Below are 19,879 nucleotides of genomic sequence, written 5' to 3' on the forward strand. Positions count from 1 at the left end.
GTTGTGTTACCATGTCGATCGCTATTGGACACCCTTAATCCTGACCACTTCTCAAACAAAGATAGAAAAAGATCGCCTTTGCTGAGAGATACCACGGAATCCCGTTCATATCACTTGATCAGAAGATGGAACCAAATCTTCTCCGATAATGCTACATAATTTTTACAGGTAGAGTTGCCCTGGTAAAGATTTAATCGCTTGTAAATCACTGGAAGCAGGATTCTTACCACTCTCGCTATTCCTTGTATTAATGTTATTGATATTGGTGGAACTTGGAACAATATTTCCAAGGAGAGAAAACCTTGTCATTTACATAAAAGCGGTAATAAATGTAGCTTGAATGCTACTCAATCTTAAAGATTGGTTGACTCTTTAGAAAATAAAAATATTTTTTTCTAAAATGTTTGATATTTATTTAAAACATCCTTTCACCATGTTAATCGCCGGTCCAACAGGATCAGGTAAAACACAATGGGTGAAGAAATTAATTAATAACGCGAATACAATATGTTCACCTCCACCTTTACGTATTCATTACTTTTACGGTGAATATCAGAAAACTTTTGATGAATTAAATCATGTTAATTTTATTAAAGGTTTACCTGAAAATCTAATTGAAAAAATAGACGGAGCTAATCCTGAATGGATCATTATAGATGATTTAATGCATGAAACATCAAATTCTAAATTTGTTTCTGAACTTTTCACAAAGGGGAGTCATCATCGAAACATCTCAATTATTTTAATTGTTCAAAATTTATTCGTTAAAGGAAATGAAACACGAAACATCTCTCAACTCTCAATACATGATTCTATTTAAAATCCGAGAAATCAAATCATTGGATCAACTATCCTTGAGCAAATTTATCCAAATAAAGTCAGTAAATTTCAATCAATATTTGAAGATGCAACTAGAAAACCTTACTCATACTTATTTATTGACATGAAACCTCAAACACCTCATGAAGTTAGATTATTAACTAATGTTTTAGGTGAAGATTTAATGTACGCTTATGTTATATAAAAATCGAGTTCAATGATTCTATTAAAATGTCAGTTAAACAAGCATTAACAGTTGAACCGCTTGGGTCCTTAGTTAAGGCTCAATTAAGAAGCGGAAGCTGATGATAAAGAAACTACCGATAGAGTTTTACGAATTATTAGTGGAATAGCCAGAAATATGTTGACAGGTAAAATTCTTTCACCTGGCTCTTTAAAAGAATTAAAAATATAAAAAAGATATAAGAAGTATTGGAAAAAGGAAAGGTAAAAACTTGAGAAAAATAATTTCTCAGAAAGGTGGAGCTTTACCAGCTTTACTTATACCAGCATTAACTTTATTAGCTAACATTGTTGCTAGTAAAATATGAACACAGTCACAAAAATGATTCTCATCTCCGAGGATCAGTATAATCGCAAATGTACTGAAGATAAATCCGAATTATTACCTTTACTCAATTCAAATCTATCGGATGATCTTAAAATTAGATTCATAAATGAGGTACTGAAAAGAAAAGGTCAGAAAATGATTCTTCCAGAACCAATAGAAACAAAAATCTCTCAATCAATACCTGAAGCAATAAAAGAACCTATTTCTGAACCAGCAATTGAACCAACAATTGAACCTACAATTGAACCTACAATTGAACCAGTAAATGAACAAAGTAATGATTTGAATGATGATGAAGATGATTATCAAAGTTTCAGTTCAAATGTTTCAGAAACTTGGACTACCAAGGCAACGAGATTAAAACTGTTACTTAATAAAATTCCCGGACTAATTAACGCAAATGGACAAGTTGTTGAAAATAAAAAACCTTATGCTAGAAGTGATATTGATGATGTTATACGATACATAACTAGTCGCAATGATCCAACAAGAGCACCACCAGGGCTAAATATGTAATTTCATAAATGATTTCTAAACCAGAGTTAAGAAGCTATATTAGAAATGAGAAAATAGATCTCATTGTTCCAGAAAAAAGTTGTAACATGGCTTCAGGCATCAGCTTTGAGGATACTTCAACCCAGAAAGGGCGGATCCTTAGGTGGATTAAAACGATTTTTATCATTTAAAAAATTCAAATCCATCCGTTAAATTGAAAGATGTTCAAAAATGGTTGAAAGATCAGGATGAATATAATTTATTCAAACAAACAAAAAAACGTTTCCCTCGTCTTCCTATTCTCGTCAATAAAATGAATGAACAATGGCAAATCGATTTAATGGATATTGCCTGGATGAGTAAACACAATGATAATTATCGTTATTTACTAAACATTATTGATTGTTTCAGTAGATTTGCTTGGGTTATACCAATAAAAACAAAAAGTGCAACCGAAATTGTTGATGCGTTTAAAAAATTATTTACGAAAATTAAACCTGAAAAAATTCAAAGTGATCAAGGAAAAGAGTTTAAAAATGTTCAATTAATTAAACTTTTTAAAGAAAATGGAATCAACTTTTTCACAACAACTGATGGGACAGTTAAATGTGCGATTATCGAGAGATTCAATAGATCGTTAAGAAATAGAATCTCTAGATTTCTTTATCATAAAAATAGTCATCGATTCATTAATGAATTGGATTCAATTGTTAAAGGATATAATCGATCTTTTCACAGAACAATTCAAATGGCCCCATCAGAAGTAAATAAAAATAATGAGAAACAAGTTCTATTGAATATTAGAAAAACTCACATAATTAATAAAGCTAAACAGAAACCTTTCAAGTTAGGAGATACAGTTAGAATCACGAGATATAAAAATATTTTCGAAAAAGGAGATACACCAAATTTTGGAACCGAAATTTTTGTAATTCGTTATGTGAAAAAAACTCCTCAAGGTTATATTTATAAATTAAAGTTTAGATGATGAAGAAATCACATCAATTTTTATCAATATGAATTAATACTAACAAAGAAACCATCTCTATATAAGATCGATAAGATCATTAAAACAAGAATAAATAAACGTACAAAGAAAAAAGAATATTTTGTTTCCTGGGTTGGTTATCCGTCTAAATTTAATCAGTGGATTGATAATGTCGAGTCAATCTGATGAATATTATATTGAAGCTGTTTCCAACGCTATGGATCTTTTCCTGAAAATACTCTGACTAAATTTACTAATCGATTGCATCATCCAATCAATCTAATAGGAGAATGGGTTGTAGCTATCCATGAGATATTTTATCCCGTTGATTTAGTGATTGATAGAAAAGAAATTTATCTCACTTTAGAATTTCCTGATGGACAAAGAAAAATCAAATTCGAAATAAATGAAATTGATGGTTTAGAAGGTGTGATTCATAACATCAACACAAGATTAAAAGAAATTTATGATGAAGTGATTTCCGTTATTCCAGCAAAAATTGCTAAAAGAGAAAGTGATAAATTTGATCCAACAGACGATACAAAAATGGATACATTAAAACTTCTCGCTATTACAGATGAAGAAATGGAAGCGATGGGATCAAATGTCTATCGAAGAAAAATTCAAAGTTTAATTGGTCGAATCGCAGCGGAAATTGAGAAAGAAGAGGAGGTTAAGAAACAAAAAATTCTCGAAATGAATCATAAGAAAACTATTCAACAATTAAAACAACGTATCGAAATCGAAGAGCAACTTGAAGAAAAAAAGGTGAAAATTAAAACTAAAGAAACAGAAATTAGCGAGAAAAATGATATAATCGCTAATCAAAGAACTACAATTGATACCCTGAGGGAGGAAATTAAAGGGCATGAAACAAAAATTTCCGCTAAGGATCAAGAAATCTTGATGTGTAAAAATGCAGCAGATGAACAGAATAAAATTAAAACAACTTTTGATGAAGTCTTTCAGCGTTTAGATGATGGTATATCAAAATTAATCGAAATTATTGATACACAAACAAGCAGAAAAGCTACGGCGGAAGTTGATATCCTAAAATACAAAAACAGTCTGACCATTGAAAATGAAAAACTTGAGAAATTAACTCAAGAGATTAAAGATAAAGAAAATGAACTGAAAAAAGCTAATGAAAAATTACATACACTAATAATAACTAGTAAATCTGATAATAAATCGAATGAAAAGATTGAGGAGATCATAACAAAACCTGTTGAAGAGTTGAAAAAAGTTAATGAAAAGTTAGATGAGATTATATCAAAACCAGATGAAGAGTTGAAAAAATTAAATGAAAAATTAGATGTTATTGCGTCAAAGCCCGAAGAAGATTTGAAAAAGGCTCATGCTAAATTGGATATTTTATTAGCATCATCAGGTTCCAATCCTAAAGTGGTTGATTTACAATATGAAATAGTTCGAACATTGAGCGATATTATTCGAGCGAAAAATGAATCATTTAATACAACTCAATCATTTGCATTTGCATTACAAAGACAATTAATGGACTCTGAAAGAGCTTTGGTAAATAGCAAGATCATAATTGAATCGAAAGAGAAACAACTAACCGCTGAAAGAGAAATGAAAAAACTTCAACAAGATGAAGCAGATCGACGTCTCGCGGATTATGAAAAAGTGATTGCTGAAAAAAATAAAAGAATTGAAGAACTTGAAAAAGAAAAGACTGAATTAATAGCTCAAAGAGACTCGGCAAACGGTCAAATTTTAACCGCTTTGAATGAGATTTCGAAATTACAAGCGGAAATAAAAGAAATAAAATCAATTACCAAAACAATGAATGATGCTCTTCAAACAGAGATCACAACAAATCGTGAACAGGATAAAAAAGTTCAAGCAGAATTAGATGAAATAAAAACCTCGATCGAAAATATTGAAAAAAATATTGAGAAATTGACTGTTAAACGGAAAAAAGTTGCGAAAATTATTGATAATTCAATTGATATAAATGAACCACCAGAAATTGTATTGAAAGATGACCTGATCACTATCAAACGAGGCATGTACGAAGATCGAAAGTTTATTCCAAAGTTCGATGATCCTTTAATGTTAGAAACATTTGGGTTTAGTTATGATCCCTCACCAGTGTTACATACACAGAAAAAAATCACTGCAAGAAAAACTGTTGATTTAAATTATGGATCTCATTTAATTTATGTTTATTCCGATATTGTTGCTGAACATTTTGTTGGTCAACAATCTGTACGAGTCCTCCGAGTTGTTCCTCTCAAAAGAGGGAAAAGTCATGATATTGTTCATGAAAGATTTGTTAAGCCACTTTATTTCCCAGTAAGAACAAATAGAATCGAAGAAATAAATTTCATTCTTGGTGATGAAACTGGAAGTTTAGTTAGATTTGCTTCCGGTAGAGTTCATATTGGTCTACACTTGAAACGTATTATATAAGAAGTTGATTAATGATTAAATTATAAAATGCAACGAAAAAAATATTGTTCATGTGAGTCCGATTTCAAAAGATTTTATCTTAATCAAGGTGGTAATGGATTCTCTGATATTGAATTGTTCAGAGGTTCACCTTACCAGAGAGGATATGGAATCGGAACGCTTATTAGAAGATTTAGTATACCATTATTAAAATATCTCGGTAAACAGGCTATTCGAACGGGAGTTGGAGTTGGTCAAGATATTCTAGAGAAGAAAAACATTAAAGAATCACTTAAAACTAGAGGTGTAGAAGGTCTCAAGAAGACAGCAATGGATGCCTCAAGCAAAATAAGTAAATTAGTCGGAGGAGGAATTAGAAAGAAAGTATATAAGAAGTCGAGGAAGAGGAAAAGAAAAGATATTTTTTCATAATGGAATATTTACATGCAGCCTCTGTTCCCTCAACAAAAAGTGAATTGTCACTTTTTTCTGTTCCACCAACACAAGTAGCAATCGAATCTTCATACGAAGTTGAATACAACCCTTCAGCATCCCTTGAATCAAGTCAATATCATGAGATATACATTCCTGCCTCTGATGATTTCACTGATCTTTCGTCAACAATGATTCATCTTAAAGTGCAAATACTTGAAGAAGGAAAACCAACAAAAAAAATTTTTCAAACCGTTCCCGATTTTGGACATGCAATTTTTGAACAAATTGACTTTATTTTAAATAATGTTAATACAGTCAAGTCTTCAAATATGTATCATTATCAAGCTTATTTAGAAAATCTATTATTTAAATATCCCTCCAACATCGATATTGGTTCAGAAGGTACAAATGGGAGTGATGAAAAAGAAATGTATTTTAATCTTCATGTACCAATTTGTCAACAAGATCGCTTATTGATTAATGGTGTGCCCATACAAATTTGCTTCACTCGATCGAAAAATGGATTTCCAATAGTTGTTGGTGATAAAACACCATTAACAGTGAAAATTACTAAATTATCGGTTCATATCAAGAGAATTAAACTCTTTCCTGACGCTCAAGCTGGTGTTTTAACTACACTTGAAAAAATTCCAGCTAAATATTTCATTGTTAGAAATGAACTTAAAGCATTTGCTCTTAATCCTGGTTCTAAAGATTATAGTTTCGAAAATGTACACAATGGAATCTTTCCGAGGAGAATGATTATTGGAATTGTTAATTCAAAGGCTTTTTCGGGTGAAATTGAATTAAATCCATTTAAATTCGAGCATTATAAATGTAATCACATCTCATTGAATGTTGATGGTGTCATGATTCCAAGTATTCCTTACAAACCCGATTTTATCGCTAAAACGGCTGTTCGCGAATATATTGATTTATTCAAAGCTCTTGATCAAAGTGAAGGTATCCCTCAGATTGATATTAAATACAGTGAATTCTGTGAAAGAAAAACATTGTTCGGATTCGATTTGACTAATGATGGATCAATTGGAGGAGAAAGTGGTACTTTGAATCTATTACGAAGAGGAAGTATAAGACTTGAATTAAGATTCGCTGAAACATTCACTGACCAGTTGAAAATTATTGTCTTCAGTCAATTTGATAATGTTATAACTATCGATAGAGATAGAAATGTTACATTAGACTATTAATGTTAACTACGGAGGATATTTATAAGTTAATGAAAAATAAGAGAAATTTTGGTGGGGTGTTTCCATCTGATAGATTACCAGTTTCATTTACTAAACCTAAAAGCTTCATAATTAATTTAGATCCTGGATATAAAGAAGGTTCTCATTGGGTCGCTGTTAAATTTGACTACAATGGAAAAGCAAGTTTTTTCAACTCTTTTGGCGGACCGCCTGAAGGAAATATTCTTTCATTTATTGAAAAACATGCACCAAATGGATATACATACAATCCCAATAAATATCAGGGAAATCTGTCAACTTCTTGTGGTTATTTGTCTATTTTATTTATTTGTTTGGCTAGTGCAAAGTTTATTAAAATTTTCGCGAAATGTAAATATGAAAGTAATGAGAGACAATTGATTAAGTTGATCAGAAAAAATTTTAATTAGAAATTGAATTGGTCAACTCTACAAATTGTCGCTTGATGCGATCACATTCTTGTCGCTTTTTAGCGACATTGACAGATTCTTTTTTCTGTAGAGCGATCAGCTTACGATTGGCTTTCAATCGTTTTTTACCAAGAAAATAAAGGACAGCTTCTGGATTCTCCTTCATTCGAGCTTCACGGGCCTTTCTTCGAATCCGTGATGATGTTGATGGTGTTTCACTTGGCTGTTGCTCGGCAAGACCCTCAGCCCACAGTTCCTCGAAGTGGGACCAATCCATTGATTCAACAGTTAATGTAGAATTGTATTCAGTTTCCATTTTTCACTTTTTAAAAATAAACTTTCACAAATGAAAAACTATAAATGAATGAGCATTAATCTTCTCTTTCAATTTTATAATGTCCATACGCGAGGGAGCTAATTCCATCTCCCAATAAATATCTTTTATCTTCCAGAGGCGTGATCGCTATTTTCTCTTGCGTATACATATGGATGTCATGGTTGGTTGAACCTAACCTTCGATTTGTTACCATATGGATTTCCTCTTGAAATAAACAACGTTTATAATCGTCAAATGACAGCTTGTTGGCGACAACTTGTCTCTGTACTCCCTTCGCTCTTTTTTTCACGCCCGATGCACTTTTAATAACGTAAAGTTTCGGTTTTATCGCAACAACTTCGTGAATTTCATCACCAGCCATTTCATCTTTCAAATATCCAATTTCTTTTTTATGTTCATCAGAGTGTAACGGATGATTTTGTGGAAGATCACTCAAGTCCATTACATGTTCAACTTGTTTCAGATCTTCAATCAAATGATTTGATTTCAACTCAATCAATAGAGAATCAGTATCGGAATAGATGAGTCGACAACGATCACCGAAAGTACATTTAAAAGTATCGTAATACAGTGTATAAACATGTAGTTTCGAGAGTTCAAGCACTGTAAATCCTGTTACAATTGGTTTGTTCATTAAAACTACATCTTTTTTCATCTGAAACATGACCTTATTTTCATCAATAATTTTGAATCTTTGTAGTAGATGTTTTCTCAGTCGTCGCGCAGCCATTGGTTCGGATGTTGTCACATCAACTTTGACATGTTTTCTTTTATCCTCCATCAATTTACCGTAAATACTATTCACGAATAGTTTATAAAGAGATGAAGTAAATGGATCTTTTGCTTGTTGTCTTTTCGATGTGCAGAACTCAATATAATCTTGTAGCCAAGGCAACGAAGAAAATTTGAGAATACGATGAATCTTAGTCACTTTGAGTCCTTTTTCCATATAGAATTTTAAATTAAGACCATGAACAACGTATTTTTCTCTCTTGAGAAAAGTGGCAACTAGTTTTTCACTACTTACACTATGATGACCTCTTTCTTGTAATTTTTCAACAATTCTTTTAGCATAAGGACTTAACATTTCATTATCTATCTTTAGTTTATGTGGTGCCAGTGGAAAGTCATCATGTTCATCATGAAGTTCAGATGGATATTCTAAATCAACTTCATATATATAATTGTAACCGGAAGAGAATCTTAGATCGCGAAGTACAGCTTCTTCATCATCGAAGTTTTTCCAAGCATAGTAAGCATATGGGAGGTAAGAACACATCGCATAGCCATAAAGATTATTCACATCAAGATATAGTAAATGTGTTTGATCACCACCGTCATATCCAGGTACATTTGGATTATTTGCTTTGACATATCGTCTAGCAACAGTGGTCAAACCGCCACGAATCCCTTTTTCAATCATCATTAACTTATCGATATCACAAAAAAGTTCAACTTCTATTTGAAGACGACGAAAAGCAGCAGCGAAAGAAAGTCCAGGGCCTGTCATATAGTGAGGTGGATCAATTTTAAAATCTTTCATTGATGTTTCTCTGAAATTCTCGAAAGAGGCTGCTAACATGTACACGTCAACTTTAAGATAAACATCGATAAGATCACCGAGCACTTCACAATTAAATTGATGCCAAATTTTTTCTAACCTTGAATACATTTCATCAGAAATGTTAGAATCAGTTAGAGAAGAATAAAATTTGTCTTTTGATGGTAAACAGTTGTCATAAAATTTATCAATAGATGAAATATATTCATAAGGTAATGTTGCTTTTTTTAAAACTTCTGACAAATCCCCAGTTGACCATTCTTGTCTTAAGAAGTGAAGTTTATCATCAGTTGATAAATTAGAACTTAAAGTGTCAAGACTCGTTGGTAAAAAGGCTAGAGAATCAAGAAAAGCAAATTGACCGATAAAAAATCCAATATACTTTTCAAGTGATGATGGAATTACAATAAGTCTAGCATTGAAAATATTTTCAGCGATATTCTTAATAATAATGTGTCCATCATAGTTTTTAAGGTTATGAAAGAAAACGGGGATACGAGTTGGTAAAGAACGTTGTAAATTACATTCTGGGTGAGCGGCACCTCTGAAAACACCAGTGAGATGACAATGATCACGTACTCTCTTTTGTAAATCAAGGTATTGGCCACAGATTACACAATAATCAGTTTTTTTAAAATCATCCTCATCTTCATCAGTCATTACTAATGGTTTAATATTTGCTTTCAAATAGTCTTGTAAAGGTTGTTGTAGATCTCTTATCTCCCGTAAAAAATCGCCTACGATATTGTTTCCATGACAAAAGTTTTTAAATAGAACATTTTTTTCCCAATCAACAACAATGTAACCATAACTACATGGTTCATGTCTGAATGGTTTTTGTGGATCACCTGTCGGAATAGACAAACACTCAAAATCAGCATAAATGACGAACGGGTGTTTTTCTTCTTTACTGAAATTCTTTTTCATTAAATAAGAGGGTTCACCAGTTCGTTTTGGCATAACAATACGTTGTGGTTCATACTGATCACAATCTACAATATGTGCAATAAGTTTTTGTTCATCATGGAAACCAATCAAACATCTTTGACAATATTTTCGTTGATATGACGATTTAGATGATAAAAGTCGTTGAAATGAAGTTATGGGATAATAATGATCACCATAAAGAAAAAGGAGAACATGTTTCTGTAATTGATGTTTGGTTATTCGTATTGGAATAACATATTTATCATCCATGTTGTAAGAATAAACATTTACTGAAATATTGTTGCTTCGTTCAAAAGTGTCTATTTGTTTCAAATCAACAATCCCGCGACATGAAGAGAAATCATATAAATCAATAAATGTACGATAACTTGATATTCGTTGACCATTTCGTGAAGCTGGATGAAGTGAAGCTAAAATTGAATACATAAAACAATCTGTTTCAGTTTTGAGATTTATTAAACACTTTTTTGAATTTAATTTTGCCGGTAAAGAATGAGAAGAACATCCTCCTTTATGCGGTTGATATTTACCAACACTTAGTTCAATGTATTGAATTGACTCAATCCAGAACCCACTTCCTTTCTCAGTAAACTGATCACAAATTTCTCTTATTTCATTAAAACTTTGAGAAATTTCAATATTCAGGTCATCGCCTTGATAAAGTGGTTTATTTATAGAGTGTAAATCTGCAACAACAGTGTCTATTTGTTGACTACTTAGTTTCGACATTTGAGTGTGTAAATTAATGTCATAAACTACACTGTGAGCTCCTTTCTCAAACAGTCTAGTATATTCTTCAATTTATCACTATATTTTCTTTCAACTTCATCGATATCAACTTCGTTAATTGAACATTTATAATATCGAATCATTCCATTATATGCTTGTTTAGTTAATATAAAATCATCAATTATAGATGTTGAAGGTGTTGGTAATGATGTTAAAAGAGATCGACCTTTACACTTGTGATTAGTTAAACGAGTTGATAGGTAGAATCTCTTTTTACATATTGTACATTGTTGACTCTTTTTTGTTGTTCTTGGAATTGGTCGTTGTATTTTGGGTGGTGAAGTCCCACTTTCTACAATTGTCGATGCATGGACACTCATGAGATAAGTAAACTCCTAAATTAATGTTGGTATAATTACAACATGGGCATTTGAAATCCTAAGATTAAAAAAATTTCAATTAAATCTAATCTAAAATGCTCATCATTCAACTTACCATTCTAAAGCCTATCTCCAATCGGGACTGGCAAGGTTTTCAAATCAACAACCGTTTATATACCCGAAAGAAAAAATCACGCATGCGTAAAGAAAAAAAAGTTTAATGGTCATGCGTATTCAAGGTTGATAAGAATGATTATTTACTCTTTTTTCCCAAAATTCTCCAGCTTGATATTTATAATGAATATAATCAAAATATTTTTTGGCCTTATCGTATTGATCAGAACTAATTTCGACTCCATCCCGAACAATCATTTCCATCCATGGCCAACGTTGTGGACCTTCGGTATTAGAGTTGACCCGTCCAGATGAAATACCGGGAAAATCAACCTCTCGACGAGCAGCACAATTCATTCTCTTAGTTTTTTCGATGAATCCCGCCAAGTTGGCTATTGATCCAACATGTTCAGCCACTTGTCTAGCTTTTCTTTGAGTTGAAAGCAGTATAGACAACGATACATAATTGGATTTGCTTCGATAATTCGTCTTTGATCTTCCTCCATTTTCTCAATTTCCTGAACTTCGTCACGAGCAGCAACAATCCAGAAGTTTTCCTTGGTTGTCTTTTTCTCTTCTGGACCAGAGAAGTTTATCAATCGTTCACCTGGCACGATCGTTTTGTCCCACCTTAGCATTGAAGTGACCAAACCATCCTCTTCATACCATTTCGAGATCTGAAGGCCACTCATTCATCACCTCACTCCTCGCTTGCAAAATAGGAGGTTCATCGGGAGTTCGAATCGCGGTATTAGAAGATGGTTCGTCCATTCGAGAAGAAGACGAGTAATACGACGGTCATCGATTGTCGAAGTTGATGGTTGGGGTTGCTCAATAGCTGAGGTTGAAGGTTGAGGTCAACGTTGGATGGAGAAGTGTTGATCAGCAGAAGATCGAGGTTGATTAATATTCATCTCTTCAAGTGACGGCATACTAATATATCTTGAGGTTGATTGAGACACTATTTGTTAAAGAAAAATGGAAAAGAAGAAATCAAGTAAAAAATGATTGAAATTGAATAAATAGATCAAAGCCTATTCATTTACATGGGAAAATGTTAAACCCATTTACTGACTTAAAATTGATGAAATAAAAACGCATGTAAAAACGTCATTCTCATGTAAAGAAGAAAGGATAAGAGTGAAAAAATTTTTGGAATTGAATAAATAGATCAAAGCCTATTCATTAACATGGGAAAATGTTGCACCCATTTACTGACTTAAGAATTGATGAAATAAAAACGCATGCAAAACGCGTCATTCTCATGTAAAGAAGAAAGGATAAAGTGAAAAAATTGAATTGAATAAATAGATCAAAGCCTATTCATTAACATGGGAAAATGTTTAACCCATTTACTAACTTAAGGATTGATGAAATTAAAACGCATGTAAAACGTCATTCTCATGTAAAGAAGAAAGGATAAGTGAAAAATTCTTGGAATTGAATAAATAGATCAAAGCCTATTCATTTACATGGGAAAATGTTAAACCATTCACTGACTTAAGAATTGATGAAATAAAAAACATGCAAAACGCGTCATTCTTATGTAAAGAAGAAAGGATAGAAGTGAAAAAATAAATTGAAATTGAATAAATAGATCAAAGCCTATTCATTAACATGGGAAAATGTTTAACTCATTCACTCACTCAAGATGTTGAACATCTGGCAACTTAGATCGTTAGCTAAGGAACAAAGTTAAAAATGTGTGGTTATGAAATGAAGGTATGCAAAAGTTAAGTGTAAACAAGTACAAAATGATCAAATTTCAAAAAACATTATCATAAATGAGCAAAGTACAGAAGTATATTAAATGTGGAATTTGGACCTCAACATAATTGATGGAAAAACAATGACGATAGACAAGAACTAGAGTCACGTGAATCAATTTATCTAACTGTAAAGGATCCTAGCTATAGTCATACAGAAGATCATAAAGAAAGATATCTACAATTCATAATGTTGTTATGAATCTTGGTCTAAAGCAAAAGAGAGAGATATAAACACTAGAGAGAGAAATGAAGTCAAAGGAACTAAAAGAGACTAAAAGAGACTGAGAGAGAGAGAGATTAACATAGGAGAAAAAGACACAAGAGAGAGAGAAAAACAAAGAGAGAGAGAGAAAACACAAGAGAGAAGAAAACAAGAGAGAAAACAAAGAGAGAGAAAACACAAGAGAGAGAAAACACAAGAGAGAGAGAGAGATAAACACAAGAGAGAAAGAGATAAACACAAGAGAGAGAGAAACACGGAGGATGGATATAAACACAGGAAGAGATAAACAAATCAAGAATTGAAATGGTGGTATTTCTTTAAAATTATCACATTATCCAACGTTATCGTAAATTGTAGATAAAACGAATGATTTAAATCAAAACAACTTACTTTTTAATGGTTGGTTGTTAATTTTCGATGTGGTGTAATAAAAAGATGACTTTAACTTTTTCTTGTGGATATAATCCAGGTATTTTATATCACAAAGATTAGATTGAATTATTAATTTAATAAATTAAATTAAAGATTGAAGATTAAAGAAACTTTAAACAAAACTTCAAAGAAACTTTAAAAGAAAACTTGATTATTAAATTTTAAAGATAAACTTCTATTTATCGTTTTACTTACGAATCTGTATGATAAAATGAATATTTTACGCTCATTCATTCATTTATAAGAATTATAATGGATGTGACCTGGAATTGAAAATGCCATTATGATCATTAAGATCGTTAATGATCTTTAAGATCATTAAGATCGTTAATGATCTTTAAGATCATTAAATCTCTTTAATGATTATAAAAATTATTAAATAGGGTGAAGGAAAGAGAGGTGGGAAATAGGTCGTGAAGTGAGTTAATGATGTGTGGAGGAGAGAGGAAAAGAAATTAAACTCAGGGTTAATTTGAAAAAATAAAACAAGTTAATGTTGAAGAGAAAGGGGGAAAGAAATTTGAAAAGAAAGAAAGATTAGAAAAGAAAGGTAAAAGGAAGGTGTAAAGGTAAATTGTGCTAAAGTGGTATGCTTTGTCTACTTCCAATATTTTCAACAACTCATCACCTTTAATTATTAATTATTATAATTAACCAATAACTTATTAGTAATAAGTTAAAGTTAATAAAGATTGGTCCTTAATTGGACTTGAATAATCAATATCACTGTTAATATAAAGATAAAACAATCCAAATCATTTAATTAGATATGGAAGATTATTATGAAATACTGATAACAGAGATGTGAATACTAGTAATTAATTGAATAATATCGATTATTTGTTTTGATTTTCATATTCATCAGCATCGCTCTAATCAGTGGTTTCATCAATATCTGACCAAAAGTAATTTGAGTTTTTATTTGATGATCCTAGATGAAAGTTAGTACTTGCTTTGCTTTATTAGTATAATTAGTAAATTTAATTTTGGCTCTCATTGTGTGGCTGGACATGTTAAAGGACATGTCCATTTACCAATAGGGCTCAGTTCGAATCGGAGTGGGATAAACTTAGGTTAGGTATCTACAGATTAGGTGGATATATCCACAAGATAATCCGACGTTTTTTAGTAAAAATAAACTTTAAGAACCAAGATTCCAACTACCAATCTTATTTAACTAGAACTTGACTAAAATTATTAACTATTCATTAACTCGTTAATTGTTCATAACATGATAACAATTTTGTAACTAATCCATTTAGTTATAAGTTCTGTTGACTGATAATGATCAAAACTGATTTGTAGATATGTTTTAATCGACATTTACCAATGATAATTGAAAACTAATTGATTACTAGGCACAATTATAAAGAAAATATTAGAGTAATTAATTAAAGGTATTTGCAGATGAAAATATGAAATTATGTTATTAACAAAGTAAATCTCTAAGTCAACAACGATCAAGTCTAACTGTATCAATAATTAAACTGTAAACTAATTGGAATTAGAATCAGCTCAAGTTGATTGGTTGATCATTGGAAGAAAACTGATTTAGCTCATTTATCAATCAGGTGAAGTTGATGTAACAATTTGATACTATCACTTACAATTAATTAGATCTTATCTCAGAATCAATTGACTTTTTTATCTCCATCAATGTGACACTAATTAAAACCTTCTGTAGTTCATTTAACAATCAATTTTAACAATCTCTCACTTTCACTCTCTCACATTTTAACAACCACTACAATTTATATTGACAATATACTTCTACAATTTAATCAGTAATTAACCTTGAGACCGACCTCTTGACGGGAAAGATGAAAATCAATTAACTAGATTGAACATCAATGGAAAATTAACCAATGCTTGTGATTAAACATACATTTACCCTAGTGAACACAATTAAGTAATCGCGTTGATCGCTAATGACCTGTGTACGTGCTAATTAATAGTGTTTAGATTGTATTGACGTCAATAAGAGTTAATTGTTAGATGATTGTTAATTAACTTTACATGTAGAGGTGCAATGAAAAGTTATCATTACAATTGTAAAGGTGATGATGATCCATATGAATACAAGATAATCAATGTATCATTGTAATTACAAGAATGTAATTGTTTATCGTGATAATAAAATGATGATCAAAGTACAGTTACAATTAAAGAAGAAAGAAACATCACTTTCAATATTAATTAAATTGTTGCAATATTTTAACATTGATTAAGTTGATTAGATGTTAACAATCAAGAAGAGAATCTCTAATAATCAAGGACAGAGATTGGTAACAATTAAGAAATAGTTATGAAATTAACTTAATCATATTTACCTTGACTCGAAATTCAATCACTGCAGTGATTGAATTAACTAACGAATGGTTAGTTAATTCACTCGGATTGATTTAATTTGATTGTTTTCTTTTTGGAGGGAAAAAGGTTAACCAGCTGAAAAATATTCTGATGATTAATTAGCTAATATTTTAGTTTCTCAATAACAATTAACGAGGTTGTTTATTTTTCTTTCTTTCACTAATTATTGTGTATCTAATTAGTTGATGTTTACTTGTGATAAATTGTATCTTTAATCATCAATCTGTTGATTTCTCTTGATAATCAGAAAGGGAAAAGGTCATTGAATTGAAGACCAATGAAGGGCAATGACATTTTCCAGTTACTCAATAAATTGATCATGTGGTTGTTCAGATTTTCTTTCTCTTCTTATTTAGTGAGAGAGGATAACAAGTTGATCTTGACCTTAACCCAGAGAGAGCCCTTCGGGAAGTGATCGGAGAAACGTTAATCATATTATTAGAGTGGTTTTAATCACCGATCTCAGCAAGAAGTAATCAACAGAAGCTCCGTCATGACAACAAGGCCCACAAGAAATCGGACTCAGGACAGGTATTTTTATCTTCTCTCTATCTCTTATTATGCAATAATCTTATGAGAGAGAGAGAGAGAGAGAGAGAGAGAGAGAGAGAGAGAGAGAGAGAGAGATGAAAGATGAGAGATGAGAGAAGATGATAAACTGACGGAGGGGTTTTTCTTTGAGGGTGAAAAGAAGGGCATGTTCGCAGGAGAAAAGCTGAACTGGGCTGGAGATCATTTTTGCCTTGATTTTGACAAATAATTCACGGAAGAGATTTTTCTTTTTGCTTCTTGTTCGGGCGATCAGAGCAGGAAAGAAGATGAATTAAGGAGCCATGATGATAGAGAGTAGAAAAAAGGACAACCCCTGAAAGAAAAAATTGTTCGTCCGCCTTGATTAATGAAGATAATGGAAGAAAAAGATGACCATCTTGTTTCAATTTTCTCTTTCATTCCGGATTCTCTTCCACCCTAACATATAAAAAGACCTCGTTTCTCATGAATTTCTTCATTTTTCTTATTATATCCTAATCACTGTTTCCAATTAGAAAAAACAATTTCTCTTTCGTTCTGTGTGTGTGTATCTCAATCTCCTTATACTCTTTCAACGATGCATATCAAATACCTCATTTTGGCCTGTGTTTTCATCTTCGCCCGAATTGTCCTTGCCTCTGATTCTGCTCGACGTAAATCGGAAGAGGAAACATCCGACAATGCTCTGAACTACGATCACAAAGATGTCACCCAACGATCGGGATTCATGTCACTTATCCAAGACGGTACAGTTCCCACTTTCCTTGTAATGGGTTTAGCCACAATCGCTGCCGCTGCTTTAAGTGTAAGTGATTATTAATCTTAATCAACTGATTAAAATGCTCTTCTAATGTTACACAATCAAAGTAATAGAATGATTCTAATCTAATCTATTCTCATTTTGCTCTTTTTTTCCTTCATTCTATCCCAATAGTCCAAAAACGAAGGTAAATTACGCGTACGACGATCAACCGACGCAAATTGGTCCAACAATTTACTCAAAATTCTCGGTAATGTTCAAAAGGCCGTTGAAAAGTACCAACAATTAGAAAACGAGATCGCTAATGAATTAGACGATGATATGGTTCGTGATTTCAATTCCAAACCAACTGAATAAATTAAATCTTTTTACTCTAATCCATCATTCAATTTTATCCCACCAATTAAAACCTTGTTATCATCAAATGTTAATTGTTTCCTAATTTAACTTTTATCATTGTTTCGCCATTGCCATAAACAAATCATATTAAACAATCAACTCAATTTCATTTACTATCAACTGATAAAGTCAATTACTACGATGAGCTTTTCATTTAATTCGTAGCTTCGTATGAACATAATTCTGTGTATAAGTGAACATTTATTTTACTTTAATTTTAGTCTTTAAACTGAAAAATGAAAGATGATTAACAATTATAAATAGAAAACGTAATTGAATTGATTAATAGCATCGAGAATAAATCTTTTTCATAATTCTCTATTCTGGACATTGGTTGATTACCGAAATTAATCATGACCATGACCATGAAACCGTTATGAGAGTCATTAAGATGAAACCCGACATTAAGGCCACCAGTTGAATGAGGCCATTGATTTCGGGACATCGATCGGCTTGAAGAATCTCAAGGAAAACGATGTATAAAATGCCCCCGGTGGCAACAGCGTTTAACAGTATAAGCGGTAAACTGCCATCTTCTGAAAGTCCTTGTTCAATAACGATGGACAAGAAGATACCAAGAGGTGACATGGCCGCGAAAATGGTCATATGGATAGAGGTCAGTATAAGGGAACGTGTTTTCTCAAACAGCTCAAAGCCAATGGCGAAAACAACTACGAGCTTATGAAGGCAAATGGCAAAGAACATGGTCCAAACGGAGGTTGCTGTACTTTGGAGGCCAATCGCGATTCCATCAAAAATGGAATGAGCCAGAAAAGCTACTACGATGATCAATCCTCGAAGAAATCGTGTCCAAACTCCTTCAACATGACCCGATGTCGGCTCATGATGATGACCATTAGATTGCTGGTGAAATGATGATATTACAGTTATATCATCACCTTTCAGATCAATGGCAATATTATCACAACCAACTTTACCACCATGATGATCACCATTTTCACCGGAACTATTATGTTGATGATCAATGTGGTTATGATGATTATGATGATGATGATGAGCTGAATCTCTTCCAATCAATAACAACACTGATTCTTCAATGAAATAGGTTAAAAAAAGACCTAAACAAATACAAATTTCCACCCAAGGAACAGAACCATGAGAATGTTCATCTTCACCATCATGATGAATCGGGTGTTTGTAAATATTATCACGAGAGTTTGAAGTGTTGACAATTATCTCACTTCTTTCCATTAAGGAGGTTGAAGTATTAGCAATTAGTTCATTATGATCGTGATCATGTTCATGTTCATGTTCGTGTTCATCATGGTTATGTGTAGATTCACGAGTTTCCATGTAGTGGTCATAATTTTCCTGAATTTCGGGAATCATGTGAACAAAACAAGTAGCCAAAAGGACACCACCACCAAAGACCAGTAAAAGTTGTAGTATTTTATTAGCGGTAGAATTTGAATTATTTGTTCCATCCTGTTGATTGTTTTCTTTTTTCTTTTTCCACAGATTAAACACCAGAACGGGTCCAAGACCAGCGACCATTGTAAGTCCGAAAAGAGCGAAAATGGCAACGACACGGGCACCGGTTACACTCATAGTCAATTATGTAATTAAATCTCTGAGCTGAAGAGAAAGGAACACAAATAGTTGAGAGAAAAAGGAGAGAAAATGGAAAAAGTTGAACAGGTAAAAAATGAAACAATCAACTAATCATTAACTGTACTCTTACAGTAAAGCTCAGTGAGTAAGGTAAATGTTGACTAATCTACTAAGATGTTGATGTGTTAGTTTAAATACTTCACCTGAAAGTGTCGCTAGTTACATAGAGATGTTGATAACGATTTCTATCATTTCTTTTTTACATACAAGTGAAAATTATTACAAAGGATTATATGAATTTACGATGATGATTTACAATTAACAGGGGGAACAATTAAGGGTAAGAATTTAATTCGCGAGAGTTTTACAATAACTTGTAAATTAATCTTTTT

At 32.1% G+C, this 19,879-nt stretch overlaps 4 protein-coding genes across 4 annotated transcripts; 2 read left to right on the top strand and 2 right to left on the bottom strand.

Annotated features, from left to right (window-relative positions):
* Positions 1-5,719: 5,719 nt before the first annotated feature.
* LOC128392006 (uncharacterized protein F54H12.2-like) lies at positions 5,720-6,934 on the top strand. Its single transcript, XM_053351975.1, has one exon. It carries the CDS (start codon positions 5,720-5,722, stop codon positions 6,932-6,934), a length of 1,215 nt encoding a protein of 404 aa, XP_053207950.1.
* Positions 6,935-7,733: 799 nt separating this feature from the next.
* On the bottom strand, positions 7,734-10,937 carry LOC128392015 (uncharacterized). The gene has a single exon (XM_053351984.1). The coding sequence runs from the start codon at positions 10,935-10,937 to the stop codon at positions 7,734-7,736; it is 3,204 nt and encodes a 1,067-aa protein (XP_053207959.1).
* A 5,665-nt stretch (positions 10,938-16,602) lies between these two features.
* LOC128391643 (uncharacterized) lies at positions 16,603-18,035 on the top strand. The gene is made up of 3 exons (XM_053351571.1): positions 16,603-16,756; positions 17,272-17,561; positions 17,691-18,035. The coding sequence occupies exons 2-3, from the start codon at positions 17,334-17,336 to the stop codon at positions 17,871-17,873; spliced, it is 411 nt and encodes a 136-aa protein (XP_053207546.1). The 5' UTR covers positions 16,603-16,756; positions 17,272-17,333; the 3' UTR covers positions 17,874-18,035.
* A 231-nt stretch (positions 18,036-18,266) lies between these two features.
* LOC128392016 (zinc transporter ZIP1-like) lies at positions 18,267-19,832 on the bottom strand. The gene is made up of 2 exons (XM_053351985.1): positions 19,691-19,832; positions 18,267-19,511 (listed from the first exon to the last, which is right to left on the bottom strand). Exon 2 carries the CDS (start codon positions 19,482-19,484, stop codon positions 18,267-18,269), a length of 1,218 nt encoding a protein of 405 aa, XP_053207960.1. The 5' UTR covers positions 19,485-19,511; positions 19,691-19,832.
* Positions 19,833-19,879: the final 47 nt, after the last annotated feature.

The sequence above is a fragment of the Panonychus citri genome, unplaced genomic scaffold (assembly GCF_014898815.1).
Source record: "Panonychus citri isolate SS breed McGregor unplaced genomic scaffold, ASM1489881v1 Contig00135, whole genome shotgun sequence".
Taxonomy (NCBI): domain Eukaryota; kingdom Metazoa; phylum Arthropoda; class Arachnida; order Trombidiformes; family Tetranychidae; genus Panonychus; species Panonychus citri.

Coding starts and splice junctions, on each gene's coding strand:
- LOC128392006 (XM_053351975.1), top strand. CDS start 5,720: ATGGAATATTTACATGCAGCCTCTGTTCCCTCAACAAAAAGTGAATTG.
- LOC128391643 (XM_053351571.1), top strand. CDS start 17,334: ATGCATATCAAATACCTCATTTTGGCCTGTGTTTTCATCTTCGCCCGA. Junction 17,562..17,690: donor TCGCTGCCGCTGCTTTAAGT/GTAAGTGATTAT, acceptor CTATCCCAATAG/TCCAAAAACGAAGGTAAATT.
- LOC128392016 (XM_053351985.1), bottom strand. CDS start 19,484: ATGAGTGTAACCGGTGCCCGTGTCGTTGCCATTTTCGCTCTTTTCGGA.
- LOC128392015 (XM_053351984.1), bottom strand. CDS start 10,937: ATGTCGAAACTAAGTAGTCAACAAATAGACACTGTTGTTGCAGATTTA.